Source organism: Papio anubis, chromosome 7, assembly GCF_008728515.1.
Source record: "Papio anubis isolate 15944 chromosome 7, Panubis1.0, whole genome shotgun sequence".
Taxonomy (NCBI): Eukaryota; Metazoa; Chordata; class Mammalia; order Primates; family Cercopithecidae; genus Papio; species Papio anubis.
In genome coordinates this window covers 72,745,848-72,769,484 of record NC_044982.1, presented here as the reverse complement: position 1 = coordinate 72,769,484, position 23,637 = coordinate 72,745,848, and the positions used below count along the sequence as shown (strand labels likewise).

Genomic DNA, 23,637 nt, shown 5'->3' with positions numbered 1-23,637 from the left:
ACTAAAAATACAAAAATTAGCTGTGCATGGTGGTGCATGCCTGTAATCCCAGCTACTCAGGAGGCTGAGGCAGGAGAACTGCTTGAACCTGGGAAATGGTGGTTGCAGTAAGCCGAGATCGCACTGCTGCACTCCAACCCAGACTACAGAGTAAGACTCCATCTCAAAAAAAAAAATCTTGGCAGTGTACTTATTTTTTTGTTCTAGGTTTTAAATCTTTGATATACTAACCTGGAAACAAAGCAAGTCATTTCAATTGTCTTAGGATCATAGTTGTGTGGCTATTAAGTGCCAGAGCTAGGATTTGAACCCAGGCCATCTTGACAATATTCTTTTCTGTGCATCTCAGGCCTTAAAAGCAACTATAAAATGAGAAATCCAGCTGTCTACATGTTTGGATACATGCTGTCAGACATGTTTCTGAAATTTGAACATAACCTGTCAGCTGGGGAAAAAAAGCTCTGTTGGCATTATGAAATGAATTTGGAAAAAATATGTTAATTTAAACCTAAAAATTGTGGGATCTAACAGATATCCCTTTCTTCTCTTCAATTCCACCCTCCCTGAAACCCACACGTACATACAGACAGACAAACACACCCTCTGATTGTTCTTTGACATTTCTTGACAACTATTTAGTTACTACTTTGGTAATTTTCTTAGTTTTCTTTTTAGTTTATGCTACTTCTCAAAGATTTTTCAAATAACTTGAGCTTCTAGTTATAAATGAAATCTTCTCAAAAGTTCATATACAGTTTACTTAATAAATTGGCATCTGGTATATATTTCTAATGTTTCATTCAATGTGAATACACACACAGGTATAACTAAGTTGAAGTGACTCTTAAATAAGACATGGAAACCTGGGTTCTAGGCACTATTTGCCATTTACAAGCTAGGTGACTTTGGGCAGGGATGAGCTTTCTGGAGTCTCCTTCTTCACCTAAAAATAAAAAGGGAAAGGAGCGAAGACAGACCCTCCCAAATTTTCTTCCAAATGTGAAATTTTATGATCCTTTAAAATAGTAAGTCATTTATTAGACTTCTGAACAACACCAGATTAATACTTGGTCCTTGTCCTTACTGGTCGATATTTTTAAAGGCAAACAGAGACATAATAATTAAATGTGTAGAATTCTTTACAGTTTATAGTCACCATTAGCTCCATTTCACAGAAAAGGAAATTGAGACACAGAGAGGCTGCGTGACTTGCCGGTGGTAACAGAATCAGAAAATTGCAAGTCTAGACTCCTACTGGACCCAACTTTGACCGCCTTCAATACCATGATGGCCACAGGCAAAGCTGGAGATCAGAGGCCAGGTCAATGTGACATGCCGACAGCTCCCTCCCAGTAGCCTGTCTGCCTTCCCCAAATGTTTTCCAACCCAGACGCCTTTAAATGGCTTTGGAATAGAATACCAAGTGGGGATTTATTTAGCATATCATTTCTCGATGTGTGTTTTCCTGAGCATTTATAGATCTGTGTTTTTCCAAGAAGCTGAGTGTTCCTGATAAAACAAGACAGATAATGATAAATGAGCATCTATGTAAGCCTAGCTGGGAGGAGGACCAGGGACTGTTAACACCCCTCCTGTGAAGTTAATCCCATTTCTTTTAGCTATTTCTTTATTAGTTAATGAGGTCTTGCAAAAATGTGTGTCTGTGATGGTGTTTTAGCATCCTTGCCTCTAGGAACATTTTCAAATATTCATAAAGTAGCTCATCTGACCAAAGCTTAAAGCAAAGGTGCATTAAGTATGAATTTAGTCAACTTCAAATGTGGGTGGTCGAAAAGCTGCCGCTGAAATAACCTAAATAATCCTCCTTATTGGTGCTTCCAGATCCACAGCTGTGGGCGCTAATGTGAAGGGTGACAGGGAAAAGGTATTATTTAAAACAGCCAGGACTCTGAAGGGCAGCCCGGTAAGCTTTGATCCTGCTTCCTGACTGACAGTAGTGTGGGCCCACTGTTGGAAAACCAAGTAACGTAAAAGAAACAAAAATAAAATGGAAAAGGAATTGCCAGGGGAGCCCCGGGAAGGAAAGCAGACCTAGATCATATTGTTCCTGGGAGGCAAGAGACCTACTTCCCACTCCAGTTCCTTATAGCAAAGGGGGAAAAGTAGAATCTCAAGATAGTTTGGCACTCAGTGGTGCATTTGGAGCAGTAAAGCACATATGGAAACTCAGCTGGTAAACTGAGCTCCATGGTACTGTCAATCATGGCAGTATCTCCATTTCACATGCTTTGGAGGATTCCCCACACTGTAGCAGGGTCCTGGGAACACAGCTAGAGTTGACATGCACATGTGTGCACACCCCCCCTCCCCACCCAGCCCTTCCCTCTGCAACCTAAGGCATAGTGGCACAAATCCTTCCTATTTTTTACCCTTTTATGATTTTGTTTCCCCAGAGCATCATTTGAGAAAGTTGTCACTATGGCTCATCTATGTGCAGTTTATATGCAGAGGTTTGCTTGGTTCCAGGTGGCCTGGACTATTTTGGCCAAGAAACTGAAAATTACAGCCCAATATTTTCCTTCCTATTTCCAGGCAAATACCTCTGTGCTGCCACTAAGACGGTTCAAGTCTTCCTGACCCTACTTTAGTATGAGCTCCAGGGACAAATCACGGGCCAAAGTCCTCTGACCATCAACCCCATAGGGCACTGCAATAAATCACTGTATCACTGGGAATTCAGTGCTGCCTAACAGGAAATATCCTCGAAAGAACCCATTCATGTCATTGCCACCGAGAGTTTTATTCATTGGAGTCTTTGGCCTTTTGCAATATCAACCCCTGAATGAAGGAAGGCTCAGAGCCACACATCTGAAAGGAGATGGCCATATAATCCCACTCAAGTACAGACCTGGAGAGAGACAGACATCGTCCATTAATAAGGGCTAATAATGTATGTCCTTTTGCAGCTCAGTGCTCAACTTTTTGGTCATTTTATTTGGTTATGAGTTTTCCCTTAATGTGAAAAAAAAAAAGTCCTTTAAAAATAGCAACAGCACCATAAGAATGCTGCCTTGAGTAATGCTTGGAGTGTAATACTATCTTTTTTGTCTCTTGCCACAAGGACGCTGAGGGCATGCCGACAGCCATTATGATTACAGAAGATACAAGCTAATGTTCGTTGTTCCAGATGTAATTTTGCATTTCTTAAAAGAAATGCTGTTATATCTGGGATGTAAATTTGACTGGTGTCCTGTACTTAATGTTCTTTTACAGGTGATTCACATAACAGGCCGGCTACGCCTCAGAGTGTCGCTGTCCCACGGGAGGACCGTCCCCAGCCAAATCATGGGTCTCGTGGTTGTTGCGCATGCCTTGCCTCCCCCGACGATCAATGAAGTCAGAATTGACTGCCATATGTTTGTCACTCGAGTAAATATGGACCTCAATATCATTTACTGTGAAAATAGGTACTTGGTTTTTGTTTTCATTTGCCCTGTTGCACGTTGCACATTGGTGAGGGGTGTGTTTCAGCCGTCTGAAGGATGGTACTCTCCCAGTGAGGCTCATTCTAAATCCTGATCATGTTTTTAATGGCCACTTGGACTGACACCAAATGTGCTTTTTATTTAAAATTTACATTGCTGCCCTGATTTATGTTAGGGACAACAATTAAATGAATCGGGGTACCCAGACATCCATATGGTATAAAGAAGGCCCTTTTTGGCTGAGAACCTAAGAAGAAAGCAGGGCTCAGACGCCATTGGCAAAATGATGCAGTAAAATGTATTGCCTGATGCCTCAGTGGCACCCACTTCTGCCTAATTCGAGGGCCCGGCCTCACGGTGGTCTGTGTTCACACAGACGCTAAGCACGGAAAGAACAAATGAGAATCTGAAGTCCACAGAGGAAAAAGGATGAAAAAGAAATTTGCAAAGCTATTAAATAAAACTTTGTCATCCTGAGGATTTCACTTTTATAAATTAAGAAAAAGATGACTCATCATATAAATGAGTTGGCAGTTCTTCCTCAAGACTAAGCTTTTATAAAAGGACTTTTTAGCCTCTGGTTAAAAAGTTCACTTTTTCCATTAAGCACAAAGCAAGGGACAAGGAAATAGGACACTGCCCCTTCAGACCTTTCACCTAGAAGTCAGCAGCCCATCATCAGACTGATTTGAAGAGGAAACCACGGGGTGCAGGGAGGGTGGTGGAGAGGAGCTGCCCACATACCAGGTGTGTGAAGGAAGCTCTGGTGATACTATCCTTCCCTGGGTGCCACAGGGAGAATTACTGCATAAATTTGGGGAGGATGCTTTTGCAGCACTGTTGTCAGGCTTGTTCACTGAGCCCCGTCAGTGCCTTCAGAGGAGAAACTTAAGAGCAGATTGGTCAAGTGACTTGGAGAACTGACCTCTCCAGAGACTAACCAAGAAGACAGCCCCTGCATTCAGTCCACCGGGAAGCACTGAAGATGTTGAAGTCAAGTTGGAAGCTGTCTATCATTTCTGACCAGGATCTGATTCAAAGGAAAGAATGCACCTTGAGAAAAGATACCTGAGCTATGAGTGTTCAATAGGGTAGAAGATCTCATGAACGTGTTGCTGTTATTTGATAAGAAACTCTGAATCTGCATTTCAAGTTTTGTTGGCATTTATTAAAATGTTTATGATCGTGACATCGTGGGTATGTCTAAGGTATTCTGGAAGGGTCACAGAACATCAGGGAACATGCGTTAGCCAGGATGATCGCTGAAGTTGGCAGGTCCTAATAAAGATGGCTGGCATTTACTGATCACTTACTGCACACGGGCCCTGTGCAAAGCTCATCACCTGCACAATTTCACTTAAGCTTTAGGACAGTCCTGTGAGGCAGGTGCTGCTGCTGTCTCCATGGCCTTTGGGCAATTACAGCTAAGAGAGAAACGTTGACTGACTTGTCCTCAGCCAAGAGATTCAAAAGCCCATGTACTTAGCTACATCCTGTGGAGTCTCCCTGGAGTCTCTTCTTTTTCTTCAGAAGTCAGACTGAATGGCAAGCGACCAGAAAGAATAACCTCTGAGGGGGACTTTTCATACATATGTACCCATGAAAGAACCCAGTTACAGCCCACAGAGCTATTTCTTCTCTAATTAAAAATGTAGAATGCTGGAGAAGGAGATCCAACCAGGGAAGACAGACGTCAAGTCAGAGGATGGACTATGGCTTTGCTTTTTTGAAAACACAAGTCAGCTCGCTTGATTTAGCTACCAGCCACCTCTCCCTCCAAAGAACAGGGCTTCGTCTTATTTACCAAACTTCCAATGATTGTCCTATCCCAAAACATCACTTAATTTTCATTCCCGTGATCAACTCATTAATTCTTTTGACAAGCTCCATGGACCCGAATGCCTCATGGTGCCACTCTAGTAATTGAGATCATTTTCTGTGACCTGCTTTTGGTGTTTTTCTTCCTCAAAAAAAAAAAAAAAAAGCTTTCACAGTCCCCTTTATTAGCCAATACAATATAGCATTATTTCCCATCTGCAGATGATAGTAATTATGAAAAATACCTGTATGAAAGGTAATTGCATATTTGATCTGAGGAAAAGCATATTGTGTGCCAGGCACTATGCGATGTTAATTTCATTCCATTCATTCATCCCCTCACCAACCTTTCGGATTGTTTTCCAGAAGAAGAAACTGAGGCTCAGAGTAAAAGATGCCATCAGGATTCTGATCCTGATATAGGTCATCCAACTGGTCAGGTGCTTTCGAGATAGATGTTAAGACACCCTCAGACACCGGGCTAGTCACATTCACCACAGTAACAGGCTGTGCTACAGAGAAGGGCTTGGATCGTTTTGAAGGATTTAATTCAAGAAAAGAATAAACTAAAGAAATGCCTTCCCTGAAGAATGGAGTGGCTTTTTCCTGGGGTTTATTATTTAATTAGGGAATTGTTAACTAGAAACTAAGGCTTGCTCCTTGACTCTGCAGACCATTCTTCTCTGCATTCCCAAGGACGGCCTCAGGCAAAGCCGACATCTAATGCTTTCAGAGGAGCTGGCAAATTTCAGAAACATCAGTGAGGGAGGGTCTTTTAATGACATCCTTGTTCCCTCATTTGCAGAAAGGGGGTGTAACTGCGCTTGGAAGATAGCTAATGGTTTTAGGAAAACACCAGCTAATCTGTGTCATACCTAAAACCCATGAAATCCTTAGACAACCCTCCATTTTATGTCCCCAATTAATCTTATCTTACCAAAAATCCTAGTTCGGCCAAAAAATATTATTTGAATTGCTAGACACTGAGAAATTCACTCACTGGGTAATATATTTTAATTATGTTTCTTTTTTTGTTTGTTTTTCTTTCTTATTTCCCTGCCTTGGGGGCCAGAAAACTCTCTAACTATGATCACATGTGTTTCTTAAATGTGTCATTTCTAAAGATTTACTTCATATTTGAATAGACCATATGCCGTAAGTCATAAAAAAAAAAAAAAAAAAAACACGCATGAAGAGTAAAGAGAATAAATTAAACAAGAAATATATTCCACTTTGGACTGACCAAAAGGAATCTGCACTTGGTAATACGGAGGGTAACAAGCATGTTGACATGTTTGTGTCAACCAGGCAGATTCCCCCAACATGTTTTCCAATTTGGACTCTATTTTTCCGTGCTCTGCCTGAGGACATCGACGTCTGGACAATCAGTGACAGAGGCTTACACACACGTACTGTCGAGCACAAGCCTGGAAGAGCTGCTGAAATGGTTTAAAAGTTTTTGTGCGGAATCCACCACAAAGTACCAGTTAAAAGGGCCAGGAGTGAAAGCTGAGCTCCCAAATGACTAAGACTAAAAAAGATAATACCCCCAGGCATCTGTATGTCTCAGCATTTAAATTATATCCCTTGAAATGCCAATTTGGACTTTGTGCCAAGAAGCTGCTGAAGCCCTTTTTCATGGAAATACCCAATAGAAGACCAATCTGTTTAAATGAAAGGTGTCTCTAATCATTTGGTATAAACATAACATGTTTTTATTTTATTATGTAACCTTGAATTATCTTGGCCTATAATGAGGATCTTGCATTGTTACTGATTCTCAATAATTTCATGAAATTATGTTGTCTAAATGTGCATTCTTAATGCCAAAGAAAGAGAAAAACCTATCTAATTATTGAAACACAATCGCTTGATCTAACACATTTCCTACTTTTGAAAAAAGACGGTTACGTGTTAAAGAAATCATCTTATCTATAAAGGGCTTCCCTCACAGTGCCACCTCCTTACGGGTACAGTAGTATAATGAAATGTGTCAGTAGATCTGTTTCTATGTTATTTGACAGTTTCTTTCTATTTCTTCCTTTCTGAATTCCAGCCTGTGTTCTTCTCTTTGTAGGATTAGTGATTATATGGATCTGACCCCTGTAGATATCGTAGGGAAGAGATGCTACCACTTCATCCATGCTGAAGATGTGGAGGGCATCAGGCACAGTCACTTGGACTGTAAGTACCTCCTGTGCGGGGGAATAACCCCGGCTGGTGTCAGCTCTCTCTGAGGCTTGTTTGGTTTCAGTGCTGATTTTTCCCTTCATCTTTCCTGTGTACATTTCAGATGACTGTCAGTGTGCAGTGAGAAAAAGTGAGACATCAATCATTTCAACTCGTGTTAGAATTAGATTGAAAGTTGGACCTCGGGCCTAGAGAAATTGCTGGATCTTTAGGCACTCACCCAGAATTCTGTGGTGTCTTGTGCTGTCTCTCCTATGAAGTGGTGGGGAAACCTTTGTCTTAAGTGCTTCCTTGACCCTTTCATTTTCTGGAGAGCAACTTCCACTCTGAAATTTGTGGTCTTAGTTTCAAAATACATGTGGGAGAAGACAAGTTCAAATAAGCCAGAGCCGTATAAAAATGCCTACTTGACCAGCCACAAAACTGGGGTGAGGGGCAAGCCAGGGAGATGGGGCAGAGCACGTCGTGTGGACACAGCAGCTCTCGAACGCAGTGTTTTCGCTGTTTCTGGAAAGAGAGTTATTCAGAAGAGTAGCTATCTCCATCCTCCAACTCCTGGGGAAGAGAAACTTATCTCAGCTCTTTGAATATGGCTGCCAGCCCCTGAGCCACAGGCTGAACTCCAAAAGACCTTCTGTGCATGTGAGCAAAGCAGGAGCATCAGCGATGTGGCTGGCTCCAGCGACACACCAGCAGAATCATGCAGGACCCCGCATCCAACCACCCTAGCTGTTCACTCTCTCCATGGAAGGGGTCTGACTAGAGCACTGGTCTGGTGGCCCTCTTCTGACCAGAGGTCCTTTATATGACCATTCAATAGACTCTTCCTGAAAAATGAGTCCCCCCCCGACCCCACCCACAGCTATGTCCCTAGAAGGTTCTAATCCCAGTTCAGACCTCTGAATTTAAATATCGTCACATGCCACTTAGCCAGGTTTTGGTCAACTACCTACCACCTATACGATGGTGGTCCCATGAGATTATAATACTGTATTTTTACTGCACCTTTTCTGTGTTTAGATACACAAATACTTACCACTGTGTTACAGTTGCCTACCGGTATTCAGTAGAGTAACATGCTGTACAACTTTTGGTCCAGGAGCATTAGTCTATACCATATAGCCCATGTGTATAGTAGGCTACACCATCTAGGTTGGTGTCAGTGCACTCTGTGATATCCACACACTGATGAAATACCCTAGCGATGCATTTCTTAGAATGTATTCCCATCATTAAACAACACGTGGCTGTACACGCAGGGTGCCACAGATGAGATGGTACAGCCTAAAGTTGAAGCGTTTATGCAGAAAAAGCCAGCCAAGTGGCCTTTGTATTTACCTCCTCTCCCCTTTCTTATCATGGTCAAAGAGAGCTATTTCATATCTTTCCTGCCCTTTGCAATTATTTCTTCATTTCAAACTCAGTAACATGGAGATGTTGAGCTAGCCAGCGTCTTAAAGTATGAACATCCTGTACTGTGTTTTTAACCCTGCATTAGCAACACTGACATGAAACCAAGTTCAGTGTCAGAATGTGTATGCACCACGTCTCTGGAAAGAGTCTGCCTGCAAGACAGCAGATTCTACTCCCAACACGGAGCATGTGTCTTGATACTGCACACCAGGGATTTAGGGAACACACTTGTTGCTGAGAATGAATGGGTGTTGTGTATCGTAGAAGCAGATGGCTCTTCAATTAATTGGGGGAAAAAATGATGTGGTTTCCTCAAAAGAAACATCAGGTTCTTTGTTACTCAGAGTTTAGAGAAAATGGAGAAAAAATCAGGATCTTTGGAAGAAGCCATGGATATATTTTCGGAATAATATAGGCTAGAGATCCAGACTTCACAAATGAATATATTGCTTTTAGGAACACTGTCATAGACCATGTGTGGAGAGGGGGATGCCTTCTCATTTTGGAATCTTAATTAAGGTCTAAATTCAGAAACCTGATGCTGACAAAAAAAAACAAAAAGAACTTTGTCTTCCTCAGTTATTATTTGGAAAACATCATGCTATCTCTCTGGGATTTGATTTACAGTTTGAAGAAACACAATTCCTCAGGAACAGTGAGCAAGGGCAGTTCATTTCTCCCCATTAAGCAAAGGTCTCCAACAAATATGTTTGATGCCTTTCTTTCCGATTTACTTTTATCTCATTTTCCGTACCCGGAATAATTTGAGAGTGCTGAAAATAAACCACTCCACCATTCACTATTGTGCTATTCTCCTAATTTTTCTGGTATCTTGCCAGCTAATAAACAGAGAAGGTATGCTTTCAAATTCTGATTTTTTTCATTACTTGATATTGACATACTGGCTATTGCTTTATGATTCAGCCTACTAACAATGATTGGGTTCATTCTTTTAACTCATACACATGACTTCTAATTTGGAGTTCTTTTAATAACCTTAAACACATGAAAAACAAATAGAATGAGCTGATAATTCTGCATAGTAAAATACACTTCACATATTTAGCTATCATGCTGTGGAATAACTCCACAATGTCAAGTAGCACACAATTAGTAAAACTGTAGGGGGAGGAAAAAGAGTGTTTTGATCCTGAAGAAGTTTGATCCTAATCAGATTGAAATTTCAGCGTTCTTGTAGTGCTTAATATCTTCAATCACACACAAAAAAAATCAAACTGATTCCAGTGTCAGGTTTTGCATTCTGTGACTGAAATAAAATGCTAAAATATACAAATGCATCTCGCTTTGTACAATAAACATTAACATCATTATAAAGTAAGATTGAGTCTAAAATTGTGTGATGGAATGTCTGATGTTTACCTAATTCTCAAACCAAAGCCAGCCCAGTAACAAAATGACAGACCATGTAATAAGTCTTGGTTGTATAAACACTGGAAGAAAAGGCAAAAAGCCAGCACAGCATCTTGCTTGTCCAAAGCCCTAGGCTATTACTGAAGGATGCCTCAACTGTGCCTTCTTGGCAGGAGAAGGTCATGGCGACATAGAATCAGGTCAAGAATAAGATAGAATTCTAAAACAAAGGGATGGTTAAAAAATAAACCACATTAACTATTTAGTTTTTCTTCCTAGAGCTATTGGCACAATTCCTGGTTCTGTCCTGAAAGATAGGTTGTAGTCATCTGATAATATTTCTGATTTTTTAATATCTGTCTTATGCCCCAGTTTGACAGAATGTTTTTTAAAAAGACTTAATAGTCTTTGATAACTAAAAATACTATCTTTATCACTTATATCTTTTTTCCTTGCCTAGGCATCTGTAAATCCATAAATGAACTTGTCTCTAGAATAAGAAAAGTTAAGAGGAATATCAGCTGTACCAGGATTACAACTCTGATAAATTGAACCAAGAACTTTAGAGCATCTAGTCTTCCACTAAGTTAACATGAGATGACTGATAGTTCACTGGATTTCAACAGAAATAATCAGTAAGAATCACATTATTGACGCCAACATGGTAGGTTAGTGAAACTACACCGGAACTGTAAAACCAAGGGAGTTTTAGGGCCCCTTCTTTCACACTGTCACCAAAGATCTCTGTGATTTCTTTTGTTTAAAACCAGTTTCACCAATTCTTCAGGTCAAATCATCATTTAAAGGTTAGAATTTTAAACCATTCACATTAGTAATTACTGGAGCGTCTTCACCTCCTCCTCCCTCCAGTTCTCCGTTGCTCAGGAGGTACAGACTTGGGAGATGATCACTCACAGTTACACACTCCAGTTACCTATGGTGTCTGTGTGGCTCTTCAATTATGAGAGGTTTCAGTGCAACCACCTACCACTCTACTTCTGCCTGTAGCCCCCCAAAAATAGAATGCTAAACCAAACAGATGCATGCTTTGCACTGCTCTTTATTCCCATTTAATCCAGCCCTTTGTCTAGAGAAAGAGCTGAATTTGTCTTAGATATCCCTAGGGTTCTTTGTGGGTCCAGTCAGCAACAAGTTTCTAAAACCTTAAAGAGTGGCCTAGAGGAAAACTTCCTTTCTCTTTATGAGGTTCTGCTCCACCAGCAAGGCTCAACGCTGTGGAGCTGTGGGGATTTCAGGGAAAAGGAGCCAGAGACTGTAGGTGTGGTGGCAGTTTTTTCCTTCCTAGCACCTGACCTAGTCTGAGAAAACTCTGGAAGAGTTATTTCAGAAAGACAGAAGGACTGCAGATTGCCTTTGAGATCACAGGCAGTTAAAAAGCATGGCCTATCCAATATACTTGAGGGTTTTTTTTTTTTTTTAAGTAGCTTAAGTGTTTATTTCTTAATTACAAACTTCTATACTTTCTAACAAAACTAATATACAGCTACCTGATATAATGCATTCCATGCTGTTTTGCATCAATAACCCCTACACTTCCCTCCTGAAGGCGTCTCATCGTCAAATGCAAGCAGACTGCTTAATGCAGGACTAATTAGTATATCCCCTTCCAGTCTGCAGGCCCTCCATTGTAATTCCTTCCCAGCTCATTTTTTTCCACAACCGAGCATCAATCAAAGTAAGTGCCCTGCCTGCCTAGGCAACACAAGATGTCCTCCATGCATTTGTCATCTGCCACACAAACAAAGGGGGAATTTAATTGTTGGTTTGGGTATGCAGCCACTGCACACAGAAACGGAAGCTGCAAGTGAAGGAAAGAGAAAAGGTGGAAAGTTTGATGGGTGGGCCAAATGCAGATAGCACGGGGGACTTTTTTCTGTTTTCTGATCTCAGCCCTTCTTCAGGGGTGGGTCTTCAGGAATTTAGCTGCAACCTGGTCATTGGCTGGACTTTTCCCAAAGCAAGTAAGCGTTCCCCTTCTGCCATATGAATATGAAAATCCCCATGAAAGGAAATGCATGTAATAGCTACCATGTCTGACTTTCTTCAGAAGCCAAGTCAGCCTTCATCGTGTGCCTGGCCATTAACTGAAAAAACTGTCACGAGGAGACAAGATAAAGGCAGGTTTTTATGCAGGAATCAATTTGTATTATTTTGTCTTACTTGTTTTTTTGGTTGTTTGTGGTTGTTTGTGTTTTTTTGGTTGTTTGTTTGTTTGGTGGAGAGGTACCGGCAGGGAGACAGTGCTCATTTTGGCTTTTAAAGTCCATGGACAGGCAAGCACAGAGACGAGAGACCAGCGAGAGGGCTGAGCTCCAGCGGCACATCCCTGCTGTGCTTACTACACTGTGCATCAGTGGGGCAGTGGCGTAGGCACCCCCTGGAAACTCAGAGACTCACGTTTTAAGGCCTTCTCCAATCAGAATCTGCAGTTAGCAAGATCCCCAGCTGACTCATATTCATGTGAGAGCTTGAAAAGTACAGACCATACTAGTATTTAGAAGGCACTATTTTACATGACATAAACAGTAAATACAAACTGAGTATCTGAAGGGTTGTCTTTTCCTCTCCAATCGGATGAATTCTGAGAACAGCAGCAGAAGGTGAGTAGTGAAATAACTCTTAGGGTGCTCCATCAGTATTCAAATGAAACAAGAGTAGGATTAAGAAGCTGACTTCTTTACAAAGATGTAAAGTTTTAAATATCAACGGGAAAAATTTAACAGAGTATACATAGTAATATCCAACCTAGTAAGCAAAAGATCTTACTGTTTTTTTTTCCCTTGGGCAAATATTTTCCTGTGTACTTGACTGTATGAGTGAATATGAGCAGTCGTTTTTTTCCTATTCAAGTTTACCTAACATTTGTGAGCACTTACTAATGCAAAGCCTGTGTCATTGCTGTGAGGTTTCAAAAACAACCAAGGTATGGTCTCCACCTTCGAGGAGCTTACATACTAGTAGAGAAGGCAGCATGAAACAGCCAATTCTGAATAGCTAGTATGAAATGAGGTCTGTTAAGATGTGCAAACAAAACACAGAAACCCCAGGGGTGAAAGCAACTAAGGGGAGGATGGAGAAAAAGCCCCAGGGGAGGCAGATTTTCCCTGGACTTTGAAAGAGGATGGCAAGAGAGATGGAGGAGTGGTCTAAGGCAGTGCAGGCTTAGAAGAGCATAGGAGAGACATAGAACACAAACACATGATCTGTTCTGTCTCCCCAGAGAGCAAGCCAGAACTTTGATTTGACTGACAAATTCTAATATAATTCTCACATGGATTCGCAAACTTTTCCTTGTTATTATTTCAATTAGTAGCTGCTTTTAATTTTTTGTTATTTTTATTTATTTATTTATTTTTTGAGACAAAGTTTTGCTCTTGTTGCCCATGCTGGAGTGCAATGGCACGATCTCGGCTCACCGCAACTTCCACCTCCTGAGTTCAAGCGATTCTCCTGCCTCAGCCTCCCTAGTAGCTGGGATTACAGGCATGCGCCACCACGCCCAGCTAATTTTGTATTTTTAGTAGAGACGGGGTTTCTCCATGTTGGTTAGGCTGGTCTGAAACTCCTGACCTCAGGTGATCCACCCATCTGGGCCTCCCAAAGGGCTGGGATTACAGGCACAAGCCACTGCACCCTGCCTAGTAGCTGCTTTTATTATAGTTTTTTTAAAACCTTGTATTTGACAAAAATAATTATATTTTTTTATGTCATTGCTCTTATAAGGCAATGATCAGAAGAAGGAAAAAAAACAAATACTTCTGGCCTGGCACGGTGGCTCATGCTTATAATCCCAGCACTTTGGGAGGCCAAGGTGGGTGGATCACAAGGTCAGGAGTTCAAGACCAACCTGGCCAACACAGTGAAACCTCGTCTCTACTAAAAATACAAAAATTAGCTGGGCATGGTGGCAGGCACTTGTAATCCCAGCTACTTGGGAGGCTGAGGCAGGAGAATGGCATGAACCTGGGAGGCGGAGCTTGCAGTGAGCCAAGATCACACCACTGCACTCCAGCCTGGGTGACAGAGTGAGACTCCGTCTCAAAAAAAAAAAAAAAAAAAAAATACTTCTGAGTCATTCATTTTAACCTAAATCAGTTAACCTAAATAAAATCAATTCCATTACTTCTTATTAATGGCATCTTGTTCTCAATGTTATACAAACTATTTTTTAAATTGTTTCCTGAAAACATTCAATGATACCCTGCATATCATCAAAAAACTTGTTTTAACTTAAATAAGTGGCATAGGATTGAATTCATGTATGTGTCTAACATACAACAGTTTTCCCACACATGCACGGTTAACTAAAGGTCAGGTCATTCAAACCTCTTCTTGAACTGCCACATCTTCTCTGGCTTCCTAGAACTTTTGGTGCAGCATATCAAGTAGAATGCACCTGGTTACACGTAACAGACAATCCCAGTAAAAATGACTTAACTTTCTCTTCATGATCAGAAGATCAAGATAGCATCCCCATCCTCAGTTCCTCATGGGGCAATGTCCAAAGTGCGGAAGGGGTCAGTCGATGTTTTGTGTTCGTTCTGGAGTGCACAGAAAACATTCCCAGCAGCGCTTCCCCACCAGGGAGCAGGGAGAAGCCTCTTGTGTCTTCTAGTCCCATGTGTCATCAAGTACCCAAGCCTAAGCCACTCACTGGCAAGGGGGTAGAATTACTGTATCTGGCTTAAACAATCAAGGTTTATTCTCCTGGGATTTAGGAGGTGGCCGTCCAACACAAATCCCAAAATCAGACTTCTGTTACCCAGAAGGAAGTGGCAGAATAGCTGTTGAGCAGGCGACCAACAGTGACTGCTACATGGAAGAATCTATGTTTTCACAACAAAGTACTTGGATTTCTAAAAATCTACATAACAGATGAACAAATGGAATTTGTCTGGGCTCCTGGAAATATTTCTGACTTTCTGAAACACTCGTTTTTATATACCTGTGCCTCACTACCTGTGTATTTCTTTTTAAAGATGTTTAGTGGACTTAACAAAATGATGGCCTCCAGAAGCACAGGGCCCACCAGAGACAAAATAAATCTGAGTATAAGGTCCACATCATCCCTTTTGTCTGTTTTCACTTCTGCCTATGCCCTAATCAGATTAACTACTTCAGTACTTGATAACACTTAATTGTTGAAGGGAGGTGAAGAATGCACCCAGCTCAAGTCCGACCCCCTTGTGCTTTCATAGACCTACATACCACATGCCATACAGTTGTCACTGTTACAAACTTATTAGTGAGAATGATTGATAAGCATCTCTCTTTCTCATTCAAAGGCAAGTAGTGGTAAATCCCTATTTCCGGAGTGAATAAAACTTTCAACAACCTCTCACAGAGAGACTTCCCACTTGAGTTTCATTGCCCAGTGTCTCATGATATTCCAAACCTAAACCAATCACTGACTAGGGGAATGCAATTATCAAGACTGATGGAGATTAACGTAGGAGGACAGGCCCATGACACATTTTGCACACTCTGATATCCTCTAGAGACTAGCACAGAGTAGGCACTCAAAAAAAATGGATTGAATGAATAAATCCACCATTGTCCTCAGTTCCTAGCCTTAAATTTTTAAATTCCATGCTGAAGAGCCCACCGCTTCTCATTTATACAACAAATTCCCCCCAAAAGAGAAAGTATAGGTCCTAAAAAAATACTCTATCCTTAATTATTTTAGGTTGAGAAGGGAATGAATGAGTGGGACTGAAACTCCCTGGTTGGGCTGAAAACAGCTTGTAAAATACTGTGATCTCAGATGTCCCTTGTGCCAACAATTATTTTGATTCTCCTTGTCCTAGAACACTATCAGTGTTTAAAAGCCTTGTTCTCCAATTCAGTACATTATCATGAAGAAAAGGGGAATTTATTTTTTAAACTTAACAAATTGACGCATTCTAAATCAATGAAAAGTTTTCTGCATGATTCAATATTAACAGTTAATAAAAATCTATCAATTGGCAGTGGTATAGGAAAAAACCTCTCCTGAGGTTGTAAATCACACAGATAGCAATCCAAGCAGGGCCTGTCATTAGCGTATTAAGGGGGAAAATCCATAGATGATGCATACTCATTCACAAAACATCCACAGGTCTTCTGTCCTTAAGCTCATAACTCACAATAAGTATCAAATATCCTTCAATTCTACCAAATATTGCTCAGCATATAGATTTACAAAAAAAACTAAAAACCAATTTCTGGATGCCTGCTATTTAAGACGTCTAGCTCACTAATTGCAAAATCTATAGAAAAGTCTGCACAGCATCAAAGCCTCAGCTGATCCTATGAGCAGTTGTAAATGAAAAACTGTCTCTTTTGCGAGTAAATAAAGCACTTAATGCAGTTTCTGGCTATAATTGTGTTTCTCCTGTGGGTTTTGAAAATGACCTTCCTGTAAGCATCAAGGACTGTAACTTTTTAGATAAGGAAACTTGTTCTTGTTTTAAGTCTATGTCAAGTTCATTCCCCTATAGCCCAGTTTTCAAAAGCCAAAGAAAAAGTAATCCAGAATTAAAAAAAAAAAAAAAAGGAAAAAGAAAGAAAGAAAGTCCTGTTTCCAGAATGAAGTTCCCTGTCAGCCTGCCTTGGGCCTTAGGTGGAGAAGCAGAGATTAAAGAGTCAGTATTCTTTTTCATGTTTCATCTGCCAGTTTTGTGAATGTAGAAAGAGAACCAGTGGCTACAGCTAAGCACCCAACTGTGGTATTAAGTAGAAAGTGTGATTCTAGCACACCCCCCTCACTTACACACACAGATACACACTCTAGTGAATTCAAAAATAATTTTTGAGTTTCTAGCAGAAGGCACCTGCTCTCCGTTCTCTGCGGCCACTGATGAAGGTACCTCCAGGAGGGGGTGAATGGCGCCACAGATGCGTCCTCCTATCGCCATGACGATAATGAAGCTCTTTGTTCGGCTGTGTGAATGTGAAGTGTGGAATCTCCGATGATCTCACCATTTCCTATTTATTCTATACTTACCTGAATGCACCATGTCTTGCAGCTTTTTAATGCATATGCAAACCACTAAAATGTCCTTTTGTGAAACACTTTGCTAAAAGACCGCTTTTGATATGTGTTCTTCATCTCCTCTTCAAACTGAATTAGACTGCTTCCTTCTTTTTATGACACAACTAACTCACTATTTAGAATCTTTGGCTTTGATTTTGTAGAACAGCCCAACAGGAAGAGACCACGTTCTCTTTTTTTCTCCATATTTCTGAAGGCAAACTTGTACTGATTTGTTTTGATTTACTACCAGAATTATGTTCCCGCCACAGACACTGGCTTCCTTTATGTCCTTTCAGTCATCAGCCTGTTTTCCCAAGGAAAACTGAAATCCCTCTGTTGGTAACTGTGTGCAGGGCCACGGATGTATGCCTTAGCAAAAAGTTCATCAGATTTGCAGGGAGAGGAATCATTCTCTCTAAGCAGTACTTTCTTATAGGCCAACCACTAAGCTCAAACCGAGACCAGGTGACATTTTAAAAAGATATTCAATAAAACTTAGCATCCAGTCTTGGGGGGTAGAGGAGTGGCAGGGGAAAGGTATATTTGATGTAAAAGGTCACATGCTCTAAAATGTAAGCACTCTACAATTTTCTTTTGATTGAACTGTATTTGCAGCTTCCTTCACAGTTAGAGATGTGTAGTATTACTATTTTGACTTCAATAGCCAAAGACACACTTATTCATGGTATTCTAATTGTTAGCTAAGCAAGGCTGGTACAGTTCAACCAGGATGATTTAAATCTCTCCCAGTTCATCTCTATAATATTCTTCTCACAAGTGGAGGTCACTTCTGTCCTCTTAAGAGCACAGCTTATAACTCTAAAGCACCTATAACTTGGAGGATGGGGTGGTGCCAACAACAACCTCCTGGCTTTCCTTCCAGCAACAACAGCCAAAAGCAACTGGTTACACCCTAGGCTTCAGAGGAGCAAGGAACATGTTCTTTTGTGCTAGCAGAGATGTTTCCAGTTATGTCTGGGGCCTTTCAAGATTCTCAGCTAACCTGTGCAGGCGTGTTCATCCTCTCTATGTCTGCAGGTTACTTTGTGAAATCTAAGAAGAGGTCATTTAAAAGTTTTGGGATCCTCGGCTGGGCGCGGTGGCTCATGCCTGTAATCCCAGCACTTTGGGAGGCCGAGGCAGGCGAATCACAAGATCAGGAGATCGAGACCATCCTGGCTAACACAGTGAAACCCCCGTCTCTACTAAAAATACAAAAACATTAGCCAGGCGCGATGGCAGGCGCCTGTAGTCCCAGCTACTCGGGAGGCTGAGACAGGAGAATGCTGTGAACCTGGGAGGCGGAGCTTGCAGTGAGCCGAGATCGCGCCACTGCACTCCAGCCTGGGCGACAGAGAGAGACTCGTCTCTAAAAAAAAAAAAAAAGTTTTGGGATCCTCAAACTAAAAGTAATTGCTAGAGTACAACTTTAAAGACATAATTCTAGAGATGCTTTGACATGATCAGTGAATTCAACGAGAGACACACAGGCTGCTCGGCCCAAACATTTTGCAGAGCAGAAAGTAAACTTTGGAATAAACCAAAGAAAAGATGCCAGGTTACATGTTAGAGGTACCCAGACCATATGACAAGGATGTGATATTCAAATTAGAATCTCTCTCGCTCTAGTTCCTCTGCCTCTGTTCCTTTCCCTTTGTAGTTTGTAGACATCGTTATGACTTTACTCCGAGGCTCATTGGTGTGATGAGTATCTACCTCTTTTCAAGGGACAATTAACCATCTTTTTAAGGACTTTCATGTCAAGTAACTCACATGGTGCTTATTTTTCTTTTTCCCCACAAAAGGAATTTTATGAAATAAACGTATTCAAATATTCTCTCCTTCCTCACTGCTTTCTAAACCTAAAACTTGAAAATAAAAAACAACAGCCACTGGATTAAAAGAATCAAAAAAGTTTTTCCGTGTTTTTCAAGTTCTCTAATTTATTACACACTAAAAATCTCTTTCAAACTGGCACCAAGGTGGCTTTTCTTCTTGAGCTGATTAGGACCACATGAGCTCAGGAAAAGCTGTCAGATCCTGCCTCTGGCGCAGCTGGAATGATTCAACTGATTTGCCAGTAGGGCTTTATTTTATTTTATTTTATTTTATTTTTTTTCAAGGAAAGAAGCTTCATCCCAAAGTCATAAATTTATATTCTGACAGCCCAAGCAAAAAGTATTTCTTGTTCATTTTTTAAGGAAGTTAATTCCATTATGATTTCTTTTTTCTTTTTTTGAGTCAGAGTCCCACTTTGTCACCAGGCTGGAGTTCAGTGGTGCAATCTCAGCTCACCGCAACCTCTGCCTCCCAGACTCAAGCGATTCTTGTGCCTCAGCCTCCCTCATAGCTGGGATTACAAGTGCACACAACCACACCTGGCTAATTTTTGGATTTTTAGTAGAGGCAGGGTGTCTCACCACATTGGCCAGGCTAGTCTCGAACTCCTGGCCTCAAGTGATCCATCCGCCTTGGCCTCCCAAACATTGATTTCTTTACGAGATAATTTGTGATATTTTGGGTGATATTTTGGTAAATATGTTGTCCTAACTCTGCACTGTATCTGTGGTTATCTAGATTCCCACTGGTGTGTGGGGGTCTCATTCAGAAAACACTAATCCCTAGGAAAGAGTCATGACCTAAGACCAAGCGAGATTGTCTACCCGTTAGGAATTCTGTGTGTCAGACTGGCCCACAGTAAAACCACAGGTCAGTCAAACTCGTCTCCTTCAACTGCCCACGGTGGGCTCCCGAACCTGCTTTGTGGTATTCACCACAGAAAGTAAAGGGCTATCAAGTGGCTCCCTGACTCCCCAAGGAAGCCTTGAGCAATTCCCTTCCCCTTTTACAGATAACCTCCTCACATCAGAAGTCACCTGTCCTGCCTCTCTCACATTTAACTCTCCTCTCTTGCTAGCTGACCCTTGGCCTGGGTGATAAAGAAAGCTGTATTGTTGTATTCATGGGCCCTAACAAATAAATGCTGGATTTATCTTCTCAGGAAACACAGATCCATTTAAGTAGACCCAGAGTTATCCTACTGTAATTCAAAAAGATGACACCATACAGTCCCTTAGCAAAGGAGCGTTTCAGCCCCCTTCACTACACATATGTGCAGACCACCAGGGAGGCCAATCGTTTGGCTGGATATCCATTTCCAAACTGGGATTTTATTAAGAGAAAGTATTATCAGGAAGGAGATGGGTGATCTTTACGTTGATTCTGCAGATTCTAAATTGATATTATAACTCCTTTATCCCTTTGCCCCTCTTGTATACTTTGTATACTGGAGATCATTCTTTTTAACATTTTGCCTGCTTTTGGTCAAATTCTAGTCTGGAACTCCCAGGTAGGCTGTGCTGATCTGGCCTGCCATCTCAATGTATTCTTCATGTGATTCTAAAAAGGGACTTCTTAGTCTCTTTGCCTTTGTTCAACATACTAGAACCATTTGGAATTTTTCCTCATTCCAGATACAAAGCAGACAGAATTATACCCCCAACCACTGACTGGGGTACTGTAAGTTTTCTCTGTGAAAACAGTGGACAGAATTATATAATCCATCGTTCCTCTATTAATAGTTAACCAGGTTGAGAGGATTTGAATAAAAGCACATCTTGTTGCATGCAACAATGGTTTGACAGAAGAGCTGTATGGCAGAGTTAGTATTTTACTGCTTTCAGCTTCACCACGCGGTTTTGTAGCCTGGGAAGCCATGCATGCAGAATGGCAGAACTTACAATTGCCTACAAAAGGAGGGTACAATGCGACCTGTGGAGCCACGCTACCAAGAGATGGTGACAGTTCCAGGCCTTCAAAACACCCTAAACTGGCGAGGAGTTTCAGAATGAAACTTGTTATGATTTGAAACACTCATCAGAGTAAGGTTTTTCCAAGTAACAGTTAAGATATAATTACCAGATTTTACAACCGTCCTGTTAGCATGCTGCGAGAAAAAAAGGAGAATGGAAGAAAACCTTCAAAGTTTATATGTTTGTGGATATAATGGATGTGTGATTTTTGAGCACTTTGAGAACCAGGAAGAGTGGCTCAGGACAAGATGAGAAGAGCTTCCACAGCCTTAAACACAGCTCTTTTCCAAAGTGACTTCCCTTTACACCCATCCACCCCCCTCAAAAAAAAAAAAAAAAAAAAATCTAAATGTACTTCATGAAACTATTGTATATGAAGCACTTATTAGCCGTAATTAAATGGACAATATGAATTTACTACGTCTTTAGGACTCTGGCTTGTTCTGGTTTAGAGCAAGATGATTAATGCAAATACATATTACTTGAGATAACCATTTAGCAGCTAATTTAGCCAAATTTATTACAGCAGTTAGAGGTTTTTCATTTTAGCAGACGGAGACAAGGACATGCCAAAAGTGGGCAACGTAGATGAGTGCACACTGCCCTCTAGTGGCCAACCTGCTGGTGAGCTTTTGCGGGGCGCCGAGTTGCTGCAATCCGTAGCCAAGTAGTAACAGCAGGTTTTCCACATTTCCGGCACCCTTTTAAACCATTCCCATCCACAGCACTTTATTTCAGGGGATGATTTACTGTGCTTTCCCCTTTTACTAGCTCAGGATTACCCAGATACAAATCAAATCAATTTCAACTTGGCGAGATTTTGGTTAAAGTATCATTTTTAACATCTGCATTTTAAAGCTCTCTTCCAGTGGGTATTTAATGGCACCGTTTCACATTACTGATTGTTTTTACTTGTTCCTTCATTTGGGGCCATATTTCAGAGTCTGTGTGGAGCTGTCACTCTGTTTGGCTCCAGCCAAGTCAATTCTGTGCCTCCCTCAGGCCAGTGTTGCTCTCTGACTCCACTAGGGAATTTATTTTGTTGAACATTCAGCGAAGTCTCATCAGAATCTCCCCCGACTGACCGGTGTAAATTTAGTTCATCCGAGGACTATAAATTCTGTTAGACAAGATCAAAAGGAACAGACATATAAGGATGCGGGTTGAGATTGCTCACACTGAGGAGAAATGATCAAAGACGAGGGGTAAAGCATCTTTGGAACCATTCAAATATCCAGAATCTCAAAGAGGTCTACCTCAAAGCTATGAATAAATCACATACAAATTTGCCTTTCTTACCATCTGATGTCAAACCCATTGACAATATCCACACCGCATTAGGTGTTCTGTGAGCCAAAAAGATTTGTAGTCCTTTTATTCTTTTCACACCATGGCTGCCCAAAACGGAATAAAGTCTTGCTACAAATGCCAGTAACCCTGGCTCCAGAGCTGCCACTCCACTGAATTGATTTCATTTGTCCTACTAATGGCATTCTATATTAAGCATATAGAGGGTCACCCTGGCTTGGTGCAGGTCCATTTTTAGGCTTAAGGCTTTGCAGAGATTTAAAAAAATTATTTGATCCCAGTCTTAATACAACGCCTTTGTTTTTCTTCCCCCAGTGCTGAATAAGGGTCAGTGTGTGACAAAGTACTATCGCTGGATGCAGAAGAACGGAGGATATATTTGGATACAGTCCAGTGCCACCATAGCTATTAATGCCAAGAATGCAAATGAAAAGAATATCATCTGGGTGAATTACCTTCTTAGGTATATTTTCTGCTTCTTTTCTATTTCTGTCCTGGTTATAAAATATGCAGCCCTATGGTTAATAGCTGACATGTTGTGAATATTATCTTTTGACAGTACCTGGTGTGGAATTTCATGGCAATTCTGCTATTCTTTCCACAAGATTCAAATAAATGTGAGAAGATCAAACTATGTTGAAAGGGACTTGCAGGAAAGATTTCAAGATTTTCAGTAATTCTCGGTCTGTCAGCATTTGGGCATCTCTGCAGAAGTTGCTTTGGTTTTCCCACAAATGCTTAGAAGAATACAGACTTCAGCCTACAGCTGAAACATTCAAAAAGCATCTCCTCTTCCCCTCCACAGACACACTCACACACTCCAGTTCTTGTGACAATTAAGTAAAACAGAATGAGAGAAAAGTGGCAGGGAACATTATATTCCTCTTATATTTCATTCCTTTGATGCCCTTAGCATATTACATAGGGTTTGACTTCCTGGGCATTCAAGTTTTGGTAAACAAAGTGAGTTGCTTTGCCGGAATCAAACAATAGCAGTGTAAAAATGAAGGCAATCTTTTTTGTTGTTGTTGTTGTTGTTTTTGTGTGTTTTTTGTTTTTTGTTTTTTTTTTTTTTGGCCCTCTGCTTTGACATCTTGGGCAAGCTTTACTGCTCTTAAAGTGTGTCCTTAACATTCTGTCTACAAGTGAGCCCAAGCTCAGCTGCTTCCTGAATTCCGGTGGGAGACACCATTTCTCTCCCTTCCCAATCTACATTCTGCCTTTGGATTCAAACTAGCAGAAA

At 41.0% G+C, this 23,637-nt stretch overlaps 1 protein-coding gene and 1 long non-coding RNA gene across 2 annotated transcripts in view; one reads left to right on the top strand and one right to left on the bottom strand.

Annotated features, from left to right (window-relative positions):
- NPAS3 (neuronal PAS domain protein 3) overlaps nt 1-23,637 on the top strand; it is an 861,019-nt gene that overhangs the window by 827,943 nt on the left and 9,439 nt on the right. The window contains 3 exon segments of the mRNA XM_017961099.2: nt 3,235-3,428; nt 7,342-7,448; nt 22,710-22,857. Of these exon segments, the coding sequence (XP_017816588.2) occupies nt 3,235-3,428; nt 7,342-7,448; nt 22,710-22,857 (449 nt within the window).
- The window catches only part of LOC116275940, a 40,981-nt gene continuing 38,837 nt past the window's right edge, over nt 21,494-23,637 (bottom strand). Inside the window, exon 3 of the long non-coding RNA XR_004185399.1 lies at nt 21,494-22,206. This is a non-coding gene — a long non-coding RNA (uncharacterized LOC116275940). The remainder of the gene's footprint in view (nt 22,207-23,637) is intronic.